Here is an 18,727-nt window from a genome sequence, read left to right as displayed (position 1 = left end):
CTAAAACTTATGAAGAACGGTTGCAGGAATTGGGCATGGCTAGTCTAGTGAAGAGAAGGACCCCACAATCTTAAAAGCAAAGATACACCTGCTCATATCGCAACAAATAAGAACTGAAAACTGATTTGGAGGTTGCAATAGGAGAAAAAAAAACATCATACTGTAAGTTAAATGCAGAAATAAATAAAGCTCATTCAAAGGAAATTAACGGAGCAGACGGCAATTCTGGGAAGGCAGAAGGAACCATCTGACGAAAAGAGAAGTTGTGAACTTCATGGAAGATGTAAATTTGGATTGTTTGCTTCAATGCTGTCTTTTAAGAGGTTTCCCCCCCCCCTCCAAAATGCAGTTCCTTGAAGGAGCAGCTGTACCACTTATCCTAACCGTGGGCACACATGATTTTTAGAAGGAAGGCTGAAGACTTCTCCCAAAGATGGAAAAAAACACGCTTCCTGTTTGAAACATGAGCTAGCTCTCCAGGAGTCTGTCTGTTGGAGGAGCTGGAAAGCCAGGCAAATAAAGGGGGGGGGGTATTCCTGAGAGGGTAAAATGAGGGGGTGGCTAAACATTATGCAGGACCAATAGAGCTGAAAAAAGAGACAGAGAGAGACCCTCAAAAGGTCCAGCAATGACTTGGGAGGCTTTCCAAAGCAAACAGACCACTTGGAGGAGAAAAGCACAAGAAGCTGGAAGGAAGTGGAATTTAATTGATTGGAATGGAATGGAATGGAATATATAATGATATGGAATGGAATGGAATATGGAATGGAATATAGAATGGAATGGAATATGGAATAGAATAGAGTAAAGTAGAGTAGAGTAGAGTAGAGTAGATTAGGCTAGGCTAGACTAGACTAGACTAGAATAGAATAGAATAGAACAGAATAGGAGTAGAATAGAATAGAATAGAATAGAATAGAATAGAATAGAATAGAATAGAATAGAATAGAATAGAATAGAATATGGAATGGAAGGGAAAGGAAGGGAATCTCATAACTGAACTGCAAAGTGTGATCTTTCTACCCTTTCTCCATGCCTCTCTCCCTTCCATTCATCCTTCCATCCATCCATTCATTCTTCTTTCCTCCCTCCCTTCAAAAATTGTGGGCACTCCATCACTGGAGATTTTTAAGAAGAGACTGGACAGTCACTTATCTGTGACAATAGGTTCTCCTCCTTGAGCAGCGGGCTGGACTGGAAGACCTCCAAGGTCCCTATTGCAGCTCTATCCTATCCTATCCTATCCTATCCTATCCTTTTCTTTTTTTCCTTCCTTCCTTCCTTCCTTCCTTCCTTCCTTCCTTCCTTCCTTCCTTCCTTCCTTCCTTCCTTCCCATCCCTGATTTATGTCAAAAATGATCAAACTCTTGGATCAGATCTTGGCTCATAAACCCCACGGAGCCCCTTCCTCTGCCTTCATACAGCCATGACCTGGGTCATCAACCACAACATATTCAGCAGCATCATAAGAGAGACAGAGTCTTGGTTCACCTAAAGAGAAGGGAAGTTCTTCTCTCTCCCTTACCTTCATCCCAGTTTCTCCTGGAAGTCCTCGCTGTCCTGGTGCACCAGGAGGTCCCTTAAAGAGGAGGGGGGAAAAATAAATAGGAAAGAAGACCCAACACAGAACACGTTGGAGAGGATCAATGAGACTGCTTCTTTTTACCCAGAATTCAGAGGGAAATAGCTGAATAGTAAACCTTTCATTTCCAAAATCACAATCAGGTGTTTTTTTTTTAATGATGGTCTTCTGCTCTTGATATCAACCATCTTCTGTCTGCCCTGACTTTCTAATACAGGATGCATCTCCCAGTTTGGGTTTTTTGAGGATTCCCAACAGCTGGATAGATTCCAGGAAATTCAAAGAGCATTATCCAAAAAAACAAAAAGGAGGTGGAAATCACATCCTACCTTATGTCCAATTTCTCCCAAAAGGCCCGGTGGTCCTGGTGGGCCTTGAGGTCCCTGAAAAGACAGGCCCACAGAGTTAAGGACATGCACAGCCTTCTCCTCAACCAGACCAGGAATCTTAAACGGGACGGACACAGATTGCCCAGAGATGCCACATGCACAGAATCATTTCTGACTGTCCCTCCAAGGTTTTCAATCAAGTCGCAATTTCTGTTTTATCACAAGGACCGTCTTTCCTTCATTTGCTTTTCATCAGATTAAATCAAATGCAGGTGCTGGGTCCAACTCTGGCGTCTTCAGAGCAGACCTCATTTTGGCCAAAGTGTCAAGGGAAGGGACCAAGGCAAAGGACCAAGATCACGCGAAGTAATTAGTACCGCTCTGTAAAACCCTAGCGAGAGCACACTCGGAAGACTGCAGCCAATTTGGGTCACCCTATCAACAAAAAAGAGGTTGAGAGTTTGGAAAAAAAAATCAGAAAAGAGCAACTAAGGTGATCCAAGGCCTGGAGACTAAAACATACGAAGAACGGCTGTGGGACTTGGGTTTGGCTAGTCTAAAGAAAAGAAGAAATAGGAGAGACATGATAGCACTATTCCAGTATTTGAGGGGCTGCCACAAAGAAGAGGGGGGGTCACGTTATTCAACAAAGCACCAGAGGGAAGGACGAGAAACAATGGTTGGAAACTGACCAAGGAGAGTAGCAACCTGGAATTAAGGAGAAACCTCCTGACAGTGAGACAATTAACCAGTGGAACAGCTTGCCTCCAGAAATGGTGGGTGCTCCATCACTGGAGATTTTTAAGAAGAGGCTAGACAGTCACTTGTTTGGGATGGTATAGGTTCTCCTGCTTGAGCAGTGGGCTGGAGTAGAAGACCTTGAAGGTCCCATCCAGCTCTATTCTATTCTATTCTTCTATTTCTATTTCTATTCTATCTATTCTATTCTATTATTCTATTCTATTCTATATTCTATTCTTCTATTCTATTCTATATTCTATTCTAGTCTATTCTATTCTATATTCTATTCTATTCTATTCTATTCTTCTATTCTATTCTATTCTATTCTATTATTCTATTCTATTCTATTCTATTCTATATTCTATATTCTATTCTATTCTGTTCTATTCTATATTCTATTCTATTCCTTTTCTCTATTCTATTCTATTCTATTCTAATGCTGGGTCTCCTTTGAAGAATACTCTCTCCCCAAGCTGCTCAGACAGGAATAATGAAAAGTGGGGTTGAAGAGTGGACAGGGGTGGAGACCAAAGTAGAGGTTCATTTGTGGTACTTGCCAAATCTCCAGGAGGCCCTTTCGCTCCTTGTGGTCCAGAAGGTCCTTGGATGCCCTACAATGAAACAAGCCAATGAACAGCCCAAGCTCTAAATGAGAGGCAATTTCTCTCCTAAATTTAATTGCCCTTCCAATTTTTCCTCTTCTTTAAATTAAGTAATTCAGTTTTATAACTGAGCAGGAGGGAGGTTAAAAACAAAAACAAACAAACAAAAAAAAAACAATGACTTTTTCAACCCACCGGTACCATTACCAACAATGCATGAAAGTTAATTATATCAGGGAAATTTGCTTTTGAAATCCTTGAGCGTTAAGGCAAAACCGACGGGAGGAAAGTATACCAAGCTTAGTGAGAACTTTAAAAATAAAATAAAATTAAATAAAATAAAATTAAATAAATAAAATAAAATAAAATGAAACAGGATCGCCAACAGGATCACCAACATCCGATAACGGAAATGGCAGAAGAAGAAGAAGGAGAAGAAGAAGAAGAAGGAGAAGGAGAAGGAGGAGAAGGGGAAGAGGAAGAGGAAGAGGAAGAAGAAGAAGAGGAAGGAGAAGGAGAAGAAGAAGAAGAAGAGGAAGGAGAAGGAGAAGGAGAAGAAGAAGAAGGGGAAGAAGAAGGAGAAGGAGAAGGAGAAGAAGAAGAAGGGGAAGGGGAAGGGGAAGAAGATAAAATAATAAAATAAAATAATAAAATAAAATAAATAAAATAAAATAAAATAATACAGAAGTGGGATGAACGAAGGTGAAAAATCAGAAATCAAGACCCAAGGGAAGAAAAAAAAAAGGGAGAAAAATTAGAAAAATTAAAGGAGGGGGAAAAAAACACTCTCCTTTATTCAACTTTATTAGCCTGGCTCAACCTCCATAAATGGTAGAAATAATCTCCTATGGATTCTCTCCACTAGTGTCTCTGATAAAATATTAATTCTTTTTGTTATGAAGCAAGGTAGATGGACTTACAGGGAAGCCACGAGTTCCAATCTCTCCCATTTCTCCAATCTTTCCCTGCAAAGACAAAGACTTGAATTCAGAGTGAGGTTCGGAGCGACTTCTGCAAACGGATCGCAAACGTCTCAAACAGTTTTAGATTCCTTCAAGAATGCCGAATGTACCTCTTGACCGTCCAGTCCTGGTTTACCTGGATCACCTGGGTGGCCCTGTGAATAAGATCATAACAAAAGGGAGAGGTTTTTTTTAAAAAAAAATATATGCTAGAAAAATTCATTTTTCTTCATTTTCCCCATCTGGCCATTTACAAGTTACAAGCCTTATATTGCTTTCTCCCAAGAACATAGGGGGGGAAAAAAATCCACTCTACAATTAAAGGCGACGGGGGAGGAAAGGGACACGTGGTGGAATTCTCCAAGTTGACCAAAGTCTAAAGGATATTAAATTTAATATCCAGAACCCTCTTCCTGCAAAAAAATAAATAAATAAATAAAAATCCTGTGTGCAAAAAAAAAACAACCCCTAGAACAATATGGAGATGGGTTCTGGGCCAGTTTTCTAATGGACCATGAAGAGAAATGGGAAGCTGCGTTGAGAATATGGGCCGGGCTGTGCTCAGTCTGTGTGGAAGGAAATACTAAATCTCAGTCTATGTATTTGGCAAGGAAGAAAAACTTCCCAACTCTCTTTCTCCTGTAGAAGAATCAAGAATGCTATTCCTGTCCTGTAGGGCTCGGTAGCGCACTGATTCTGTTAAATGGGAATATTAAGGAGAAACTAAAAATTGGGCAAAAATTAATAACAGGTTATGGATCGTTTATGAAGACTGAATGTAATTAAGATATGTATAAGCCAAACATGGATTGATATATGTGATAATGGTGTTTTTATTGAGTGGATATAACTAGAATTGTACTAGCTTGAATACAAGACAGTAAATGTTATGGGAAAAAGAGAAGAAATATATAATAACAACAACAACAACAATAATAACAATAATAAAGTTGGAAGGGACCTTGGAGGTCATCGAGTCCAACCCCTGCTCAGGCAGGAAACCCTACACCATTTCGGACAAATGGCTGTCCGGTCTCTTCTTAAAAACTTCCTGTGTTGGAGCATTCACTGATTTTGGAGGCAGGTTGTTCCACTGATTAATTGTTCTAACTGTCAGGAAGTTTCTCCTTAGTTCCAGGTTGCTTCTCTCCTTGATTAGTTTCCACCCGTTGTTTCTTGTCCTGCCTTCAGGCGCCTTGGAGAATAGCTTGACTCCCTCTTCTTTGGCGCAGCCCCCGAGATACTGGAACACTGCTATTCTGTCCCCCCTTGTCCTTCTCTTCGTTAAATTAGACATATCCAATTCCAGCAACCGTTCCTTATATGTTTTAGCCTCCAGTCCCCTAATCATCTTTGTTGCTCTTCTCTGTACTCTTTAATCTAGAGTCTCAGCATCTTTTTTACATCGTGGTGACCAAAACTGGATGCAGGATTCCAAGTGTGGCCTTACCAAGGCATTGTAAAGTGGTATTAACACTTCACGTGGTCTTGATTCTATCTGATGTTGTAACCTGAGATTTGCACTAAAGATTTTGTTATCGAACTGTTGATTAACCCAGTCACCACGTTGCTTTCTAAATACTTAAATGTAAAACTGGAAAATTAATAAAATGTTATATAGATAGATAGATAGATAGATAGATAGATAGATAGATAGATAGATAGATAGATATAGAGATATAGATAGATAGATAGATAGATAGATATAGATAGATAGATAGATAGATATAGAGATATAGATAGATAGATAGATAGATAGATAGATAGATAGATAGATAGAGATAGATAGATAGATAGATAGATAGATAGATAGATAGATAGGTAGATAGATAGATATAAAGAATGTTATTCCTGTCCTGTAGGGCTTTCTGGCACACTGGAGGTGATGCTCCATCACTGGAGCCTTTCAGAAATAGACAACCATTTGGCCAAGATAGTATAAGGTCACGTGGCTTGAGCAGGGGGTTGGCCTAGAAAACCTTTGAAGTCTCTTCCAGCCCTATGATTCTATGTCCACCTCCATTGGTCCCTTCCAGCTCTGTTTCTATTCTAATTAAAGAGAGAATCAACGGAGAGCTAAGGAGAAATCTCCTGACAGAATGGTAGGAGCAGCAGAGACACTTGATGTTCACGCTTCCCGTGCCTGATTCCTGTGGTCTGGCACAGAACCACGGGAAAAGGTCCAGTCTCTGCCTTCCAGGACTGCAACGGGCCAACTCTGGCACGTGTCCAAGACTGACTCTGCATTTTTGATTGCCGGAGGCAATGCCTTACCTTGGATCCCTGGGGTCCCGCTTCGCCTGGTGTTCCATCGGGACCTCGAGCGCCCTTGGAGAGATGGAAAAAAGCACACCCAGGTCACAAATATGAACGCACCCTTTACATGCCAGAAAGAAGAAGAAGAAGAAGAAAAAAGAAGAGCAAAGAGGGTCTAAAAAAAGGTACATGTCTGATGCTAAGCATCTAATCCAGGTTGTTAATTAGCTATGTTAGTGTATACCTTCAGTTGGCTGCAGTGCAATAACTCTTCAATATCACCCAAAGGAAGATTTTCATCTCTTTTCCCATTTTGAGTGGGTCTAGAAAGCTGCCACGTTTTAGAGTTATATGGAGCCCACCAGAATCTTAACCCATTTATTTTATATTGACAACCTCTGTTGCTGAATTTGGGGAGCCCCCCCCATTTCAAAGGCACCTGCAGCCCTCATTTTTCCTTCTGTGTATTCATTTAGTATTCCACCTCTCTCCTGTGCTCCCATGATGGAAGCTGATGTCTCCCTTCTTGGCTGTGTGAGGTGAGGGAGAAGAACAATCCACCATCCTGGTCAAGAAGGGCTTTGAATCCGGACACCCCAAAAGTCCAAATGTTTAGCCACGACGCTACCCAAAGAAAAAGAAATGTGGGGATATCAGTTCTTATCATTTGAAGAACTTCTGAACCTCTCCCATGGAACGTTTCTGAGACAGGGTCTTCTTCCCAGATGGCCCCATTCCTGGGAGAAGGCATCTCAGCAAGCTTTTAGAACCTGGCTAATTATTAAGGTACAGATTGGTCAGGAGCGAAGGAGGAAACAGCACCAGGTTTCAAATTTGGTGTCAAACCATGATCCATGATCTGAACATCAATGTTCGACGAGAGAGAGAGAGAGAGAGAGAGAGAGAGAGAAAGATGGGAGAGACAGAGGGAGAGAGAAAGAGAGAGAGGGTTGGAAAAAGAGGGAGGGAGAGAGAGAGAGAGAAAGAGAGAGGGAAGGAAGGAAAGAGAGATGGGAGAGGCAGGGAGAAAGAAAGAGAGAGAGAGAGAGAGAAAGAGATGGGAGAGACAGAGGGAGAGAGAAAGAGAGAGAAGGAGAAGGAGAGAGAGGGAGAGATGGGAGAGGGAGAAAGAGAGGAGGGAGAAGGGAGAGAGGGAGAGAGAGAGAGAGAGAGAGACAGACAGACAGACAGAGACAGATAGGTTTACGATATTGGAGAAGAACACCAGTCTGCTAAAACAAGCAAAACTCTGACCCATAGGTCCATTTTGGGGGGGGGGAGAGAAACCTCCTGCCTCTCATCTCGCCTTTTCCTTTTCATTTTCTCCTTGATACCGTATATATTTCTTCATCCGGTCAAGAGCTCAACGGCAGAAATGTCAAATTATACACCAAGAGCTCCCTTAATGCAGGGCAAGGCTGAAGGGACAGGAGAAGAGATGACCCAGAGCCAGGGGGATGGATGGCTGTTATTAAAGCAGGAAAGGATCACCAGGTTGGGGACAGATCCTCTATCAGGGCGGCCACTAAGAGATGGCCTTCCTTTGACGGCGTGGGGAACCACCCAGAAGAGGAAAGGGACGCCAGCAGAAGCAAGTCACGCCAAACGCTTCCTTCACCCTGTCTTCTCCACGGGTTCCAAACTGCACAAAAGCAACAAGAAGAGCATCTCCCCGATTCCAGGAAGGTCTTCGGCTTATCTGATTTCTGTCAGCTTTGACAAGTTTTTCTCATCCTGCCAGCAGCAGAGGAACCCAGGTTTCCATCCAGCCAGGGAAACCTGATCCTGCAAGAACCCTGCGACATTTTCCAGGCACATGGATTTAATCGGGCAGAGGCCATGCCGCCGTGTAAGCAAAGACCCCCATGTTGAAGGATGCACAACATTTCGCATGTGGTGAGGATTAATGGAGGGGAGAGATTAAAATCATTGCACCAAAAAGAGAAAGAAGGAAAGAAAGAAAGAAAGAAAGAAAGAAAGAAAGAAAGGAAGGAAGGAAGGAAGGAAGGAAGGAAGGAAGGAAGGAAGGAAGGAAGGAAGGAAGGAAGGAAGGAAGGAAGGAAGGAAGGAAAGGAAAAAAACAGGGGCTCATTACAAACAACAACGAACACCCCTCCCTGGTGCAAACATTCAAGTTCCGTCTTTGTTACGGCAGGAAGAATGATTTAAAACGTCTGTTTTTAGTTTGGGGTTTGGGTGTTTTCTACCCCCCCTCCCCGCACACACACACACACACACACACACACACCAGTAGTTTGACATGGAGTTCTTTTCCATCCCAACACTATAATTGCTAAATTTGAGACCCTCATAAATCACACCGGGGCTTCTGAATCAGAACCAGGATCTGAGTCATCCCCTTGTGCTCTGCGACAACGGCAGCAGAGAAGAAAGAGAGAGAGAGAGAGAGAGAGAGAGAGAGAGAGAGAGAGAGAGAGAGAGAGAGCAGGGTGAGGGAAGGCTTTCCATTCTGCCTTGAATTATGTTTTTGGATGGGAGATCAGATGCAGAGAGCAGCAGACGATTAAGCTGGGGGGGCTTCTTTCTTCAAAAACTTAACAAAACCAAAAAAAGAGGAGAGGGAGGGGAGAGCAATGTCAATACAATTAAGGACTTGTTCTCATGAAACAATTACTAAACAATGGGATTAAAAGAGCTCTTTGGGTATCCATTGGGGAAAAACATGTATGCAATTCTTTTCTTCCAGTGACAAGTCAATCAGAATAGAATGGAATGAAATGGAATAGAATAGAATAGAAATACAATAAGAATAGAATAGAATAGAATAGAATAGAATAGAATAGAATAGAATAGAATAGAATAGAAATACAATAAGAATAGAATAGAATAGAATAGAATAGAATAGAATAGAATAGAATAGAATAGAATAGAATAGAATGGAATGGAATGGAATGGAATAGAATACAATAGAATAGAATAGAGCTGGAAGGGACCTTGGAGGTCTTCTAGTCCAACCCCCTCCTCAGGTAGGAGACCCTCTAGCATTTTGGACAAGTGAATGTCCAGTCTCTTCTTAAAAACCTCCAGTGATGGAGCATCCACGATTTCTGGTGGCAAGCTGTTCCACTAGTTAATTGTCCTCGCTGTTAGGAAGTTTATTAATCCCAGGTTGCTTCTCTCCTTGGTTAGTTTCCATCCGTTGTTGAGTGGAATAAGTTGGAATTATCTCAAATTGGAGGGTTCCATCTTGCCTCCTGCCCTCTTACCCACAATGCCCTGAAGGACACAGGGACTTGTGGGAAATATAGAGGGTGACTTCAAAGAAGGGAAATTGTTAATTTTTTTCCTTATTTTGTCGAGTTCAGGGATGATCTGTAGGGAACCCAGTTCCTGAAAAGGGCAGGGATTGGTTAAAAAGTCACAATTTGTCTGTTTTTCCGCCGACATGGAAAGCCATAAATAAACCCTTCATGGTCTGTGGATAATCCAGCAATTTAAGAAACTCTCATGGAGATAATCCCTTCCAATTCTGTCATTCTATAATTCTGTTAGGGTCTCCTGCTCAAATCCTTCCCAAGGACCTGGGATAGACAGATGTGGATGTTTGAATTGATGGTATTACAGATCTCATCGCAGGATGGAAGCAGTTCCCAGTAAGGCCGCCTTTTGCAATTGACTAATGGCGAATGTGTCAATGCCGACGGTGTCCAAGTAGTGCTCCAATTGTTTTGGGATTGCGCCCAAGGCGCCTATTACTATTGGAACTACCCTTGCTTGCCTTTGCCACAGTCGTTCTTTTTCTATTTGTAGGTCTTTGTATTTTGTTATCTTCTCCAGTTCTTTCTCGTCTATTCTGCTGTCTCCAGGCACTGCCACGTCCACTATCCAGACTTTTTTGTCTTTCTTATCGACAATTGTTAAATCCAAGGTGTTATGTGGCAGGTGCTTGTCTGTTTGAATTCTAAAGTCCCAGAGCAATTTAATATTTTCATTTTCTACGACTTTCTCTATTTTATGGCCCCCACCAGTTCTTGCCTGCAGGCAAATGATATTTCTTGCAGATCTTCCAATGCCCCATTGTTGCTACTTTGTCATGCCGCTGCTTGTAGTCAGTCTGTGGGTGATCTTCTTGTAGCAGCTCACCAGATGGTCCACTGTTTCCTCAGCTTCTTTGCACAGGCGGCACTTACTGTCTGTTGCTGTCTTCTCAATTTTGACTTTATATGCATTTGTCCTTAAGGCTTGATCTTGTGCAGCCAGAATTAGTCCCTCGGTCTCTTTCTTCAGCTTTCCTACTCTTAGCCATTGCCAGGTCTTGTCATTATCTGCTTTCCCAGCTATTTTTTTTAACATACTTGCATTATTATTATCATCATCATTATTATCATTATTATTTCCATCACTCGTCTCCAAAAAATGGCAGAAAATATCTCAGGAAGTATTTGGTGATGTTTAAGTGGTCTCCTGTAACTGCTCAGGACACCCAAGTTCCTAAAACGACACACTCAAATAAAAAATGAATGTGGAATGAAAGCCAGTGAGGAGCTATCCATAGGCCAGGAAGAGCGAGCCATTCAGAGGAACTCCATGTGAAAAACCCCTGGATATTCCAAAAACTGAAAAGAAGACACCAGTTCCTGATGAGGAACTGGGATGATGGAGGAAGATTTGCAATTATTATTATTGTTTTTGCTGTGTCGTTCAGTCACTAAGTCCAGCTGGTTCGCACCAGTTTGGCAGAACCGGCAGCTAATTTTTTGTTGCCCAGGCCCAGAACGGACTTCCGGAAGCGGCATCCACACAGAGAGCCGGTTGCTCACATATTTGAGTGCCACTGACTAAGTCACGTCTGACTCTTCACAAAAGCACGCCAGGCCTTCTTCTCCTCCACGGTCTCCCGGACTTTGCTCAAATTCACGTCCATTGCCTCGATGACACCGTCCAGCCATCCCTTCCTCTGCCATCCCCTTCTCCTTTCGACTTCCATCTTTCCCAACATCGGGGTCTTTTCCAAGGAGTCCTTTGTTCTCATTTGGTGGCCAAAGCATTTGACCTTGGATCTGCCCTTCCAAAGGACCGTCAGGGTTGGTTACCTTTAGGATTGATCGATTGGATCTCCTTGCAGTCCAAGGGACTCTTCCCATGAGTCTTCTCCAACACCACAAGGCGAAGGCACCAATTCTTCGGCACTCAGCTTTCCTTTTGTGGCCCAATTCCTTCAAAATCATGGACGTTAATTGAAGCCTTTGTAAAGACTGTGGTATATGGAGTTTGGCTGGATGGTGGACGATCTGGCCTCCGTTCAGAAGGGTGAAGGTCTTGGAAAATTGTTTGGTCTGCAACAGAGTCGAGGATCCGAGGTACAGAATGGCAGCGCTTGTTTCAAATCTGGCCCCACGGGAGACCCCCCGCTGGGTCTGATTTCCACCTTAGGAAAACCCAACTTTCCAAAACTTTTGGGGTGAGGTCAGCTGGGAAACGTTGCCACCGGCGCCAGGCTTCAGCTCTGGAGTGCGTTCATCACAAATCTCCTGAAAGGGGAGCCAAGCACGGGAGCTGTATGCAGTAGGGAACGTCTGGCAGAGACGCTGCCGGAAAAAAAACCGCAGTTGCAGTGAAGTTGCTGCTGGAAATACAGACTTGGCACCGGGGGGAAAAAAATTATGAAAAAGGAAGGGGAAAGAGAGAGAGAGAGAGAGCAGGAGCCAAAGAGAAGCTTCCTTCTGGCTCCATTACCTCTTTGTGGTGCAAAATACTGAAGATTTAAGCATCACTGACAGAGATTATTTTGGCTCCGAAAGATTTGCAGAATATTTTTTCCATGAATCCCTTCTGGTGAGATCTGGGTTCCTCTTGTCAACTCATTCCTCCATTATAGCTCTTCCTGCTACAGAGAGTAAGAGTGGAAAGCCCCCAACTACTCAATGCTCTGTTAGTAGGAGGGAAAAAACTGAGCATCTCCCTTTCCTTAAAAAAAAAAAAAAAAAAGATAACTGAGAAACAAGACAGCTGGCTGTGCAGAAGACCCATTCGTCAATCAATTACTTGTCCAGCTTCTGATTGGCTACTGTAGAATCCCAGCCAATCAATCTTTTTTCAACTGGGTGGGCAGAAAGCAAGTTTTGAGCCCAACCAATGGTTATTTCCCTCCTAGTCCTAACAAATAACCAAGAAATAAGACAATTGGCTGCGCCAAAGACCCATCCATCAATCAATCACTTGTCCAGCTTCTTGTTGGCTACTGCAGAATTTCATCCAGCCCATATCTCTTTTCAACTAGCTGGCAGAAAGCATCTTTTAAGCCCAGCCAATGGGTGTTTCTCTCTAGTCCAACCAACGTTTCTCCTTGAACACGTCTAGAACGGTGTTTAATGGAAGACGGACCTCCCCACTAGTAGGGTGAGGTTCAGGCAAGTGGATTTCAAGATCTGGAAGGCCGAAATAAAACATGAAAAGATTTGCACAGTAGCAGTTCCCGCAGCTGGAAAATCATGATTTTTTATCCCTTTAATGGATTTCACTGTGGGTTATTTGAAGCTGCAGTTGTCACCATCTACTCAGGCTTGCAAAGTGAAGGAGAGCTAGAACGAAGAGTTCAGAGCTAAAGACATGGGTCAAAGACACCGTGCGGTGTCTCTACACCGGTGGTTTTTTAATCAATAATCCTAGAAATTGGTTGTGTGGTCCCTTAAGTATCAAGAGGTTCCTAAATTGGCTTTACAATTCTAGTAGAGAAGGCATCAGAAGAGGAGGTTGATGCTTTCTATCTGTTTGTAGGGTAGAATGGTTACTCTTCATGCTTGGTGTTTAGGCTAGCTTAAAGGTAAGCAGTTTCAGTACAGAATATTTAAGAGATTGGCTCTTTTCCTCATTTTTCTTTCTATCTATCTATCTATCTATCTATCTATCTATCTATCTATCTATCTATCTATATACATACCTTGAGTGTTTGGGGTTTTTTTTTAATACATCCTGTCGGCCCAAATATGGGAGAAAGAAATCTTTTTTTTCCTAACATGCACACAGCCCAGGTTCGAATCTCAGAAGGGTATGTCTGGCTGAAGAGAGTTAAGAAGCTCGAAATAGCTATTCCAGTTCTCCCTTTATTCTTTGTTAGCAATCTAAAAAAATGTCTGTGTGTGTGTGTGTGTGTGTGTGTGTGTGTGTGTTTTCTGAGGTTTTCGCGGGTGTTTGTATGTAAATCTTTGGTTATTGGGGTTTTCTCCTGCGTAAAATTGGAAGTGTCTTGGCGACGTTTCGACAAAGTCCCATTCATCATCTTCAGGCTGGTGTTTTCAGCTTCGTGCTTCGAGGAGCAGTGTAGCAACAGCTAAGCAACAGCTAAGCTAAGCAACAGCTTAGCAACAGCTAAGACCACACATTGCTCCTTGAAGCACGAAGCCGAAAACACCAGCCTGAAGATGACGAATGGGACATACATACACACACACACACACACACACCAAACCTTGCTCCATGTGTCACCATTGTGACTGAGGACTTTTGATTATGGTGAGCCCTAAAGGATTGCTCCTGTTCTAAATTCTCTAGAAAATAAAGTAAATTGCACTTACCCGTCGACCTTTTGGTCCTCTTATCCCTGGGGAGCCACGGACTCCTGGGGGGCCCTTGAAAAGGATGAAACAACATTAGAAAATAACTTGGGATTCAGGTCTTCTGAGATGGAATTTTTCGGGTGAGGTTCTCATTCAAGAGGTAACCTCTAGTTGGCAAAGTCGAAAGAAACTAAACAAGCTTTGGGGAAATATGTTGGGCTTTTTCCTTAATAAAAAAAAATAGAATAGAATAGAATAACAAAGTTGGAAGGGACCTTGGAGGTCATCCAGTCCAACCCCTTGCTCAGGCAGGAAACCCTATACCATTTCAGACAAATGGCTGTCCGATCTCTTTTTGAAAACCTCCAGTGTTGGAGCATTCACAACTTCTGGAGGCAACTGATTGTCCTAACTGTCAGGAAATTCCTCCTTAGTTCCAGGTTGCTTCTCTCCTTGATTAGTTTCCATCCCTTGCTTCTTGTCCTGCCTTCAGGAAGTGCTTTGGAGGATAGCTTGACTCCCTCTTCTTTGGGGCAGCCCCTGAGATATTGGAAGACCGCTATCATGTCACCCCTAGTCCTTCTCTTCATTAAACTAGACATACCCAATTCCTGCAGCCATTCTTTATATGTTTTAGCCTCCAGTCCCCTGATCATCTTTGTTGCTCTTCTCTGCACTCTTTCTAGAGTCTCAACATTTTTTTTTTATATCGTGGTAACCAAAACTGCATGCAGGATTCCAGGTGTGGTCTTACTAAGTCTTTATAAAGCGCTACTAATACGGTTTGATGGCAATAATTCCTAAGCCGTGTTCTTCAAGAGTTTGCTCCAAATTATACTGGGCAGATTTTTTTTTCCTCCTTTGAACAAAATTCATGAGTATCGAAAACAGAGTGAGAAGACGACTTTGGGCTGTTGCAAAGGGGGGGGCGGAAATCACTTACTGGTGGTCCAAGGGGGCCAGGGTCTCCAACTTCTCCTGATATTCCAGGATGACCCTGGAACATCAAAGCAAAGTCCATGAAAAGGATCTCCGTTCTTACTGCAAATTCAACCCAAATAACATCTTCGCCCAGATAACGGGGAACAGATTATCACTGTGAATTCTGTAAGCGGAAGCACTAAACTCAGTTTCCAAAGGATCCCGAACTTGCAATGGCATAAAACCCAGGGAAATTTAAAGTTCCCCTTTGAGCTGCAGTGTTTTTAAAAGAACCTTGAAGACATTAAAGGTTCCTAATTTATTACATGGTTAATTCATCCCAGTCCAGTTTCTCTAGGGTGGATGGCAAAGGGGAAAGGGGGGGGGGGAAGCAAACTTTGGCCTAGATCTCTCTAAAGTGCTAATCTGGGTGATGTAACCTTCAAGTTATGGTTATGGGTGATGTAACCTTCAAGTTGGATTGTGTTTTCGGATTGTGCCCTGGGGTCTTTCCTTGTTTTTCTATGGAGGAGCCCCCCACATTTCTGACCCCTGTCACAGAAACCCAGGCGTGTAGGAGGTGGTCATTCATGGTTAATGACCTTAAAATGGCCCGTAGAGAAACTTCAAAGGTGGCCTAATCAAAGAGAACAGACTGTTTTCTCAGGGCTGGGAAGCTGCTATGATTGGGAAGGCAACCATTACTGAGTAGGCGCTTAATCCTGCTTGGAGGACATGAGCGTGAAGTTATGGTAATTTGACTTTAGGTCAAGCTCCCTGATGGACCACAAAGAAAAAGGGCAAGGAGGAGGAGGAGGGGGAGGACGAGGAGTAGGAGGAAGAAGTCATGAAAAAAGAGAAGGAGGAGATGTAAAAAGAGAAGATGGAGGAGGAGGAGGAGGAGGAGGAGAAGAAGAAGAAGAAGAAGAAGAAGAAGAAGAAGAAGAAGAAGAAGAAGAAGAAGAAGAAGAAGAAGAGGAGGAGGAGGAGGAGGAGGAGGAGGAGGAGGAGGAGGAGGAGGAGAAGAAGAAGAGAAGGAGAAGAAGGAGGAGGAAGAAGAAGAAAGAGGAAGGAGAAGGGGAGAAGAAGAAGAAGAAGAAGAAGAAGAAGAAGAAGAAGAAGAAGAAGAAGAAGAAGAAGAAGAAGAAGAAGAAGAAGAAGAAGAAAGAATGAGGAGGAGGAGGAGGAGGAGGAGCTGCCACTGTGTAGAATATGTAGCCAACACCATCTAAATCGTAGTGAGAACACAAGGTGCCAGTTCTCAAGGAAGAGGAGGAGTGAGAGAATGCAGACTTACTCCTTACCATCGATCCCTTGACGCCTATCGGCCCTGGTGATCCAACTGTGCCCCGATCTCCCTAGGAAGAAGAGAAGCAGAGGTCAACCTTTCCATTCACAAAACACGGCCACCTCCTTGCAGAGAAGTCACCAGCTTGGGTGACCCACCAGCCCTCAGCGCTGCTCGCTTGAAGCCAACTTGGCCAACGGCAACTTCTCAAGCTCGCTGATGACCGGGGCGAAAGGACAAAAACAGTGGAGGTAAATCGTGAAACAAGGGTGCAAACATTTGGACTGAAATCGCGGAGGAACGCTTGAGCCTGCCAGCATGGCACCCTTTGGTAACTCCTAAAGCAATCAGATCTTGTCCGAGGATCTAGGGGGTGGCCACAGAAGCCCGGGAAAGATTGCAAGCAAGGGATATTGAAGTTCTGAAGGAAAACTGGCCATCAACATTCGCAAGGAACCACTTTGGGACTTTCTGCCGATGATAGTCCTCCCCCCCCCAAAAAAACCTTGAGGGCTCTTAGTAGAAGGCCTCCTCAGGTCAATTCTGCTTCTACAAGCATCCCAGCATCCTTCATACCTTCTCCCCAACGCCGCCAGGCTCCCCGATTGGACCGATGAACCCCATCAGACCCTGGAAAGAGAGAGAGAAAGGACTGAGATTTATTAAAGCATTGGAGAAAGAGAAAAGAGTTTTCCTTGCTGGCTGAATTAGGCAGCATCTTCTGCAAACTCTTCCTGCCTCAAAGGCTGGACCCCCCCCCAGCACAAACAGCAGCTGTTCTCCGTTTCAAATCCAGCTGTGGGGCCTCTGAACGCTTGACAAAGAGCTCCAAGTGCAGGAACAAATTACAGGCGACCCTCGTGATGTGAAGGTCAGAGAGAGCGCTAACATTTAGGATTTTCCTCCATGGACCATTTCCTCTTGGGGCCTCCCAGCTAGCAAAATGCAGGGGTGGGGGGGGGGAGAAGAGAAAGAGACAAACACGCACAACTGGATGAGTTCTGACACACTCTTGAGGCAGAAAAAAACCGTGTCTGATTGAGGCCCGTGAAGACCAGAGCCTTGTGTGATGATCAGGTCAAGAAGAAGATCAATGCTGGAAATCCTGTTTCAGTTCAAGGTCCGGTCATTCAGCCCAGCCAGTGATAAACATCTCAAAAATGTTTAGCAGCAGCTTAGAGGCATTGGAGCAAGGATGCCATACAAGCAAGACTGTGGTAGACACAAGTCAGGATTTTCAATGCCAATTTATAAGAAAAAAATCTACCTACCTACCTGCCTACCTATCTTTTTATAACCCATCCATCCATCCATTTTATCCATCCATATCAATCTATCTATCTATCTATCTATCTATCTATCTATCTATCTATCTATCTATCTATCTACCTATATCTATCATCTAATTACCTACCTACCTATCTACCTATCAATCATCTAATCTATCTACCTACCTATCATGTAATCTATCAACCTATCGACCTACCCATCTATCCAATCTACCTACCTACCTACCTACCTATCTATCTATCATCCATTCTATCTATATCTATCATCTAATTGTCTATCACTGAGGCCCCCAACCTTTTGGGCACCACGGACTGTTTCCATGGAGAAAAGTTTTTCCACGGACCGAAGAGTGCATGGTTTTGTGTGCTGCCTCCATCCCAAGGATGGGGATTTGCTTCATATGGATCAGTTGCTGACATGCTGCAGCCCGGTACCGGTCCATGGACTGGGGGTTGGGGACCCCTGGTCTATCACATCTATCTATCCTCATGTATCTACCTATCTATCCATCATCTATCTATCGCTATCCATTCTATCTCTGTCCGTCTATCTATCTCTGTCCGTCTGTCTGTCTGTCTATCTATCTATCAAATCTCTCTATCTTTATCTCCATGGTCTGTCTGTCTGTCTGTCTATCTGTCTATCTATCTATCTTTATCTCCATGTCTGTCCGTCTGTCTATCTATCTATCTATCTATCTATCTATCTATCTATCTATCTATCTATTTACCTACCTACCTACCTATCTATCATCTATCTATCTTTATCCATCTATCTATCTCTGTCCATCTATCTATCTCTGTCCGCCTGTCTGTCTGTCTGTCTGTCTATCTATCATCCAATCTGTCTACTTATTCATCTGCCTTCCTACCTACTCATCTACCAAGAAACCCTCATATTTTGGGGTTTGGACAACTCATTATGCTCTTCCTTAGAATAGCAGAAAAGGGTGATCTTGACTGATGAACCTCTATAAAATGAGTATCTTGTTGATGTCAATGGATCAAGGCCATCTGACGTTTTCAGACCATGGAACCTGGTAGCTTAATAGCAAGAAAATTCTGGAATCCCCAATGTAGGGGCAAAGATCTAGTGATAGAAAACGTGTGGGGTTTGAATCCCAACTCTGGAATGCTTCTCATGGAACGCCTCTGCAGGACATAGTCTGAAAGACCCAGAACTGGAACACCACTTTCCCTAAATATTTGGAAATTGCCTCTCGATTGCTGATGTTTTCCA

At 43.2% G+C, this 18,727-nt stretch overlaps 1 protein-coding gene across 5 annotated transcripts in view; it reads right to left on the bottom strand.

The window, feature by feature from the left end:
• Positions 1 to 18,727, bottom strand: part of COL27A1 (collagen type XXVII alpha 1 chain) — a 129,670-nt gene that overhangs the window by 36,556 nt on the left and 74,387 nt on the right. For all 5 annotated transcript variants that reach the window (XM_039321566.1, XM_039321563.1, XM_039321567.1 and 2 more), the window contains 10 exons: positions 16,775 to 16,828; positions 16,215 to 16,268; positions 14,933 to 14,986; positions 14,008 to 14,061; positions 6,491 to 6,544; positions 4,327 to 4,371; positions 4,175 to 4,219; positions 3,210 to 3,263; positions 1,912 to 1,965; positions 1,526 to 1,579 (listed from right to left, as the gene is read on the bottom strand). In XM_039321566.1, coding sequence (XP_039177500.1) covers positions 1,526 to 1,579; positions 1,912 to 1,965; positions 3,210 to 3,263; positions 4,175 to 4,219; positions 4,327 to 4,371; positions 6,491 to 6,544; positions 14,008 to 14,061; positions 14,933 to 14,986; positions 16,215 to 16,268; positions 16,775 to 16,828 — 522 coding nt within the window. The remainder of the gene's footprint in view (positions 1 to 1,525; positions 1,580 to 1,911; positions 1,966 to 3,209; positions 3,264 to 4,174; positions 4,220 to 4,326; positions 4,372 to 6,490; positions 6,545 to 14,007; positions 14,062 to 14,932; positions 14,987 to 16,214; positions 16,269 to 16,774; positions 16,829 to 18,727) is intronic.

The sequence above is a fragment of the Crotalus tigris genome, unplaced genomic scaffold, assembly GCF_016545835.1.
Source record: "Crotalus tigris isolate CLP2741 ecotype Arizona unplaced genomic scaffold, ASM1654583v1 scf7180000023746.1698619, whole genome shotgun sequence".
Lineage (NCBI taxonomy): Eukaryota > Metazoa > Chordata > Lepidosauria > Squamata > Viperidae > Crotalus > Crotalus tigris.
Note: the sequence above shows the minus strand (reverse complement) of the source record. Positions and strands in the feature narration are given on the sequence as shown.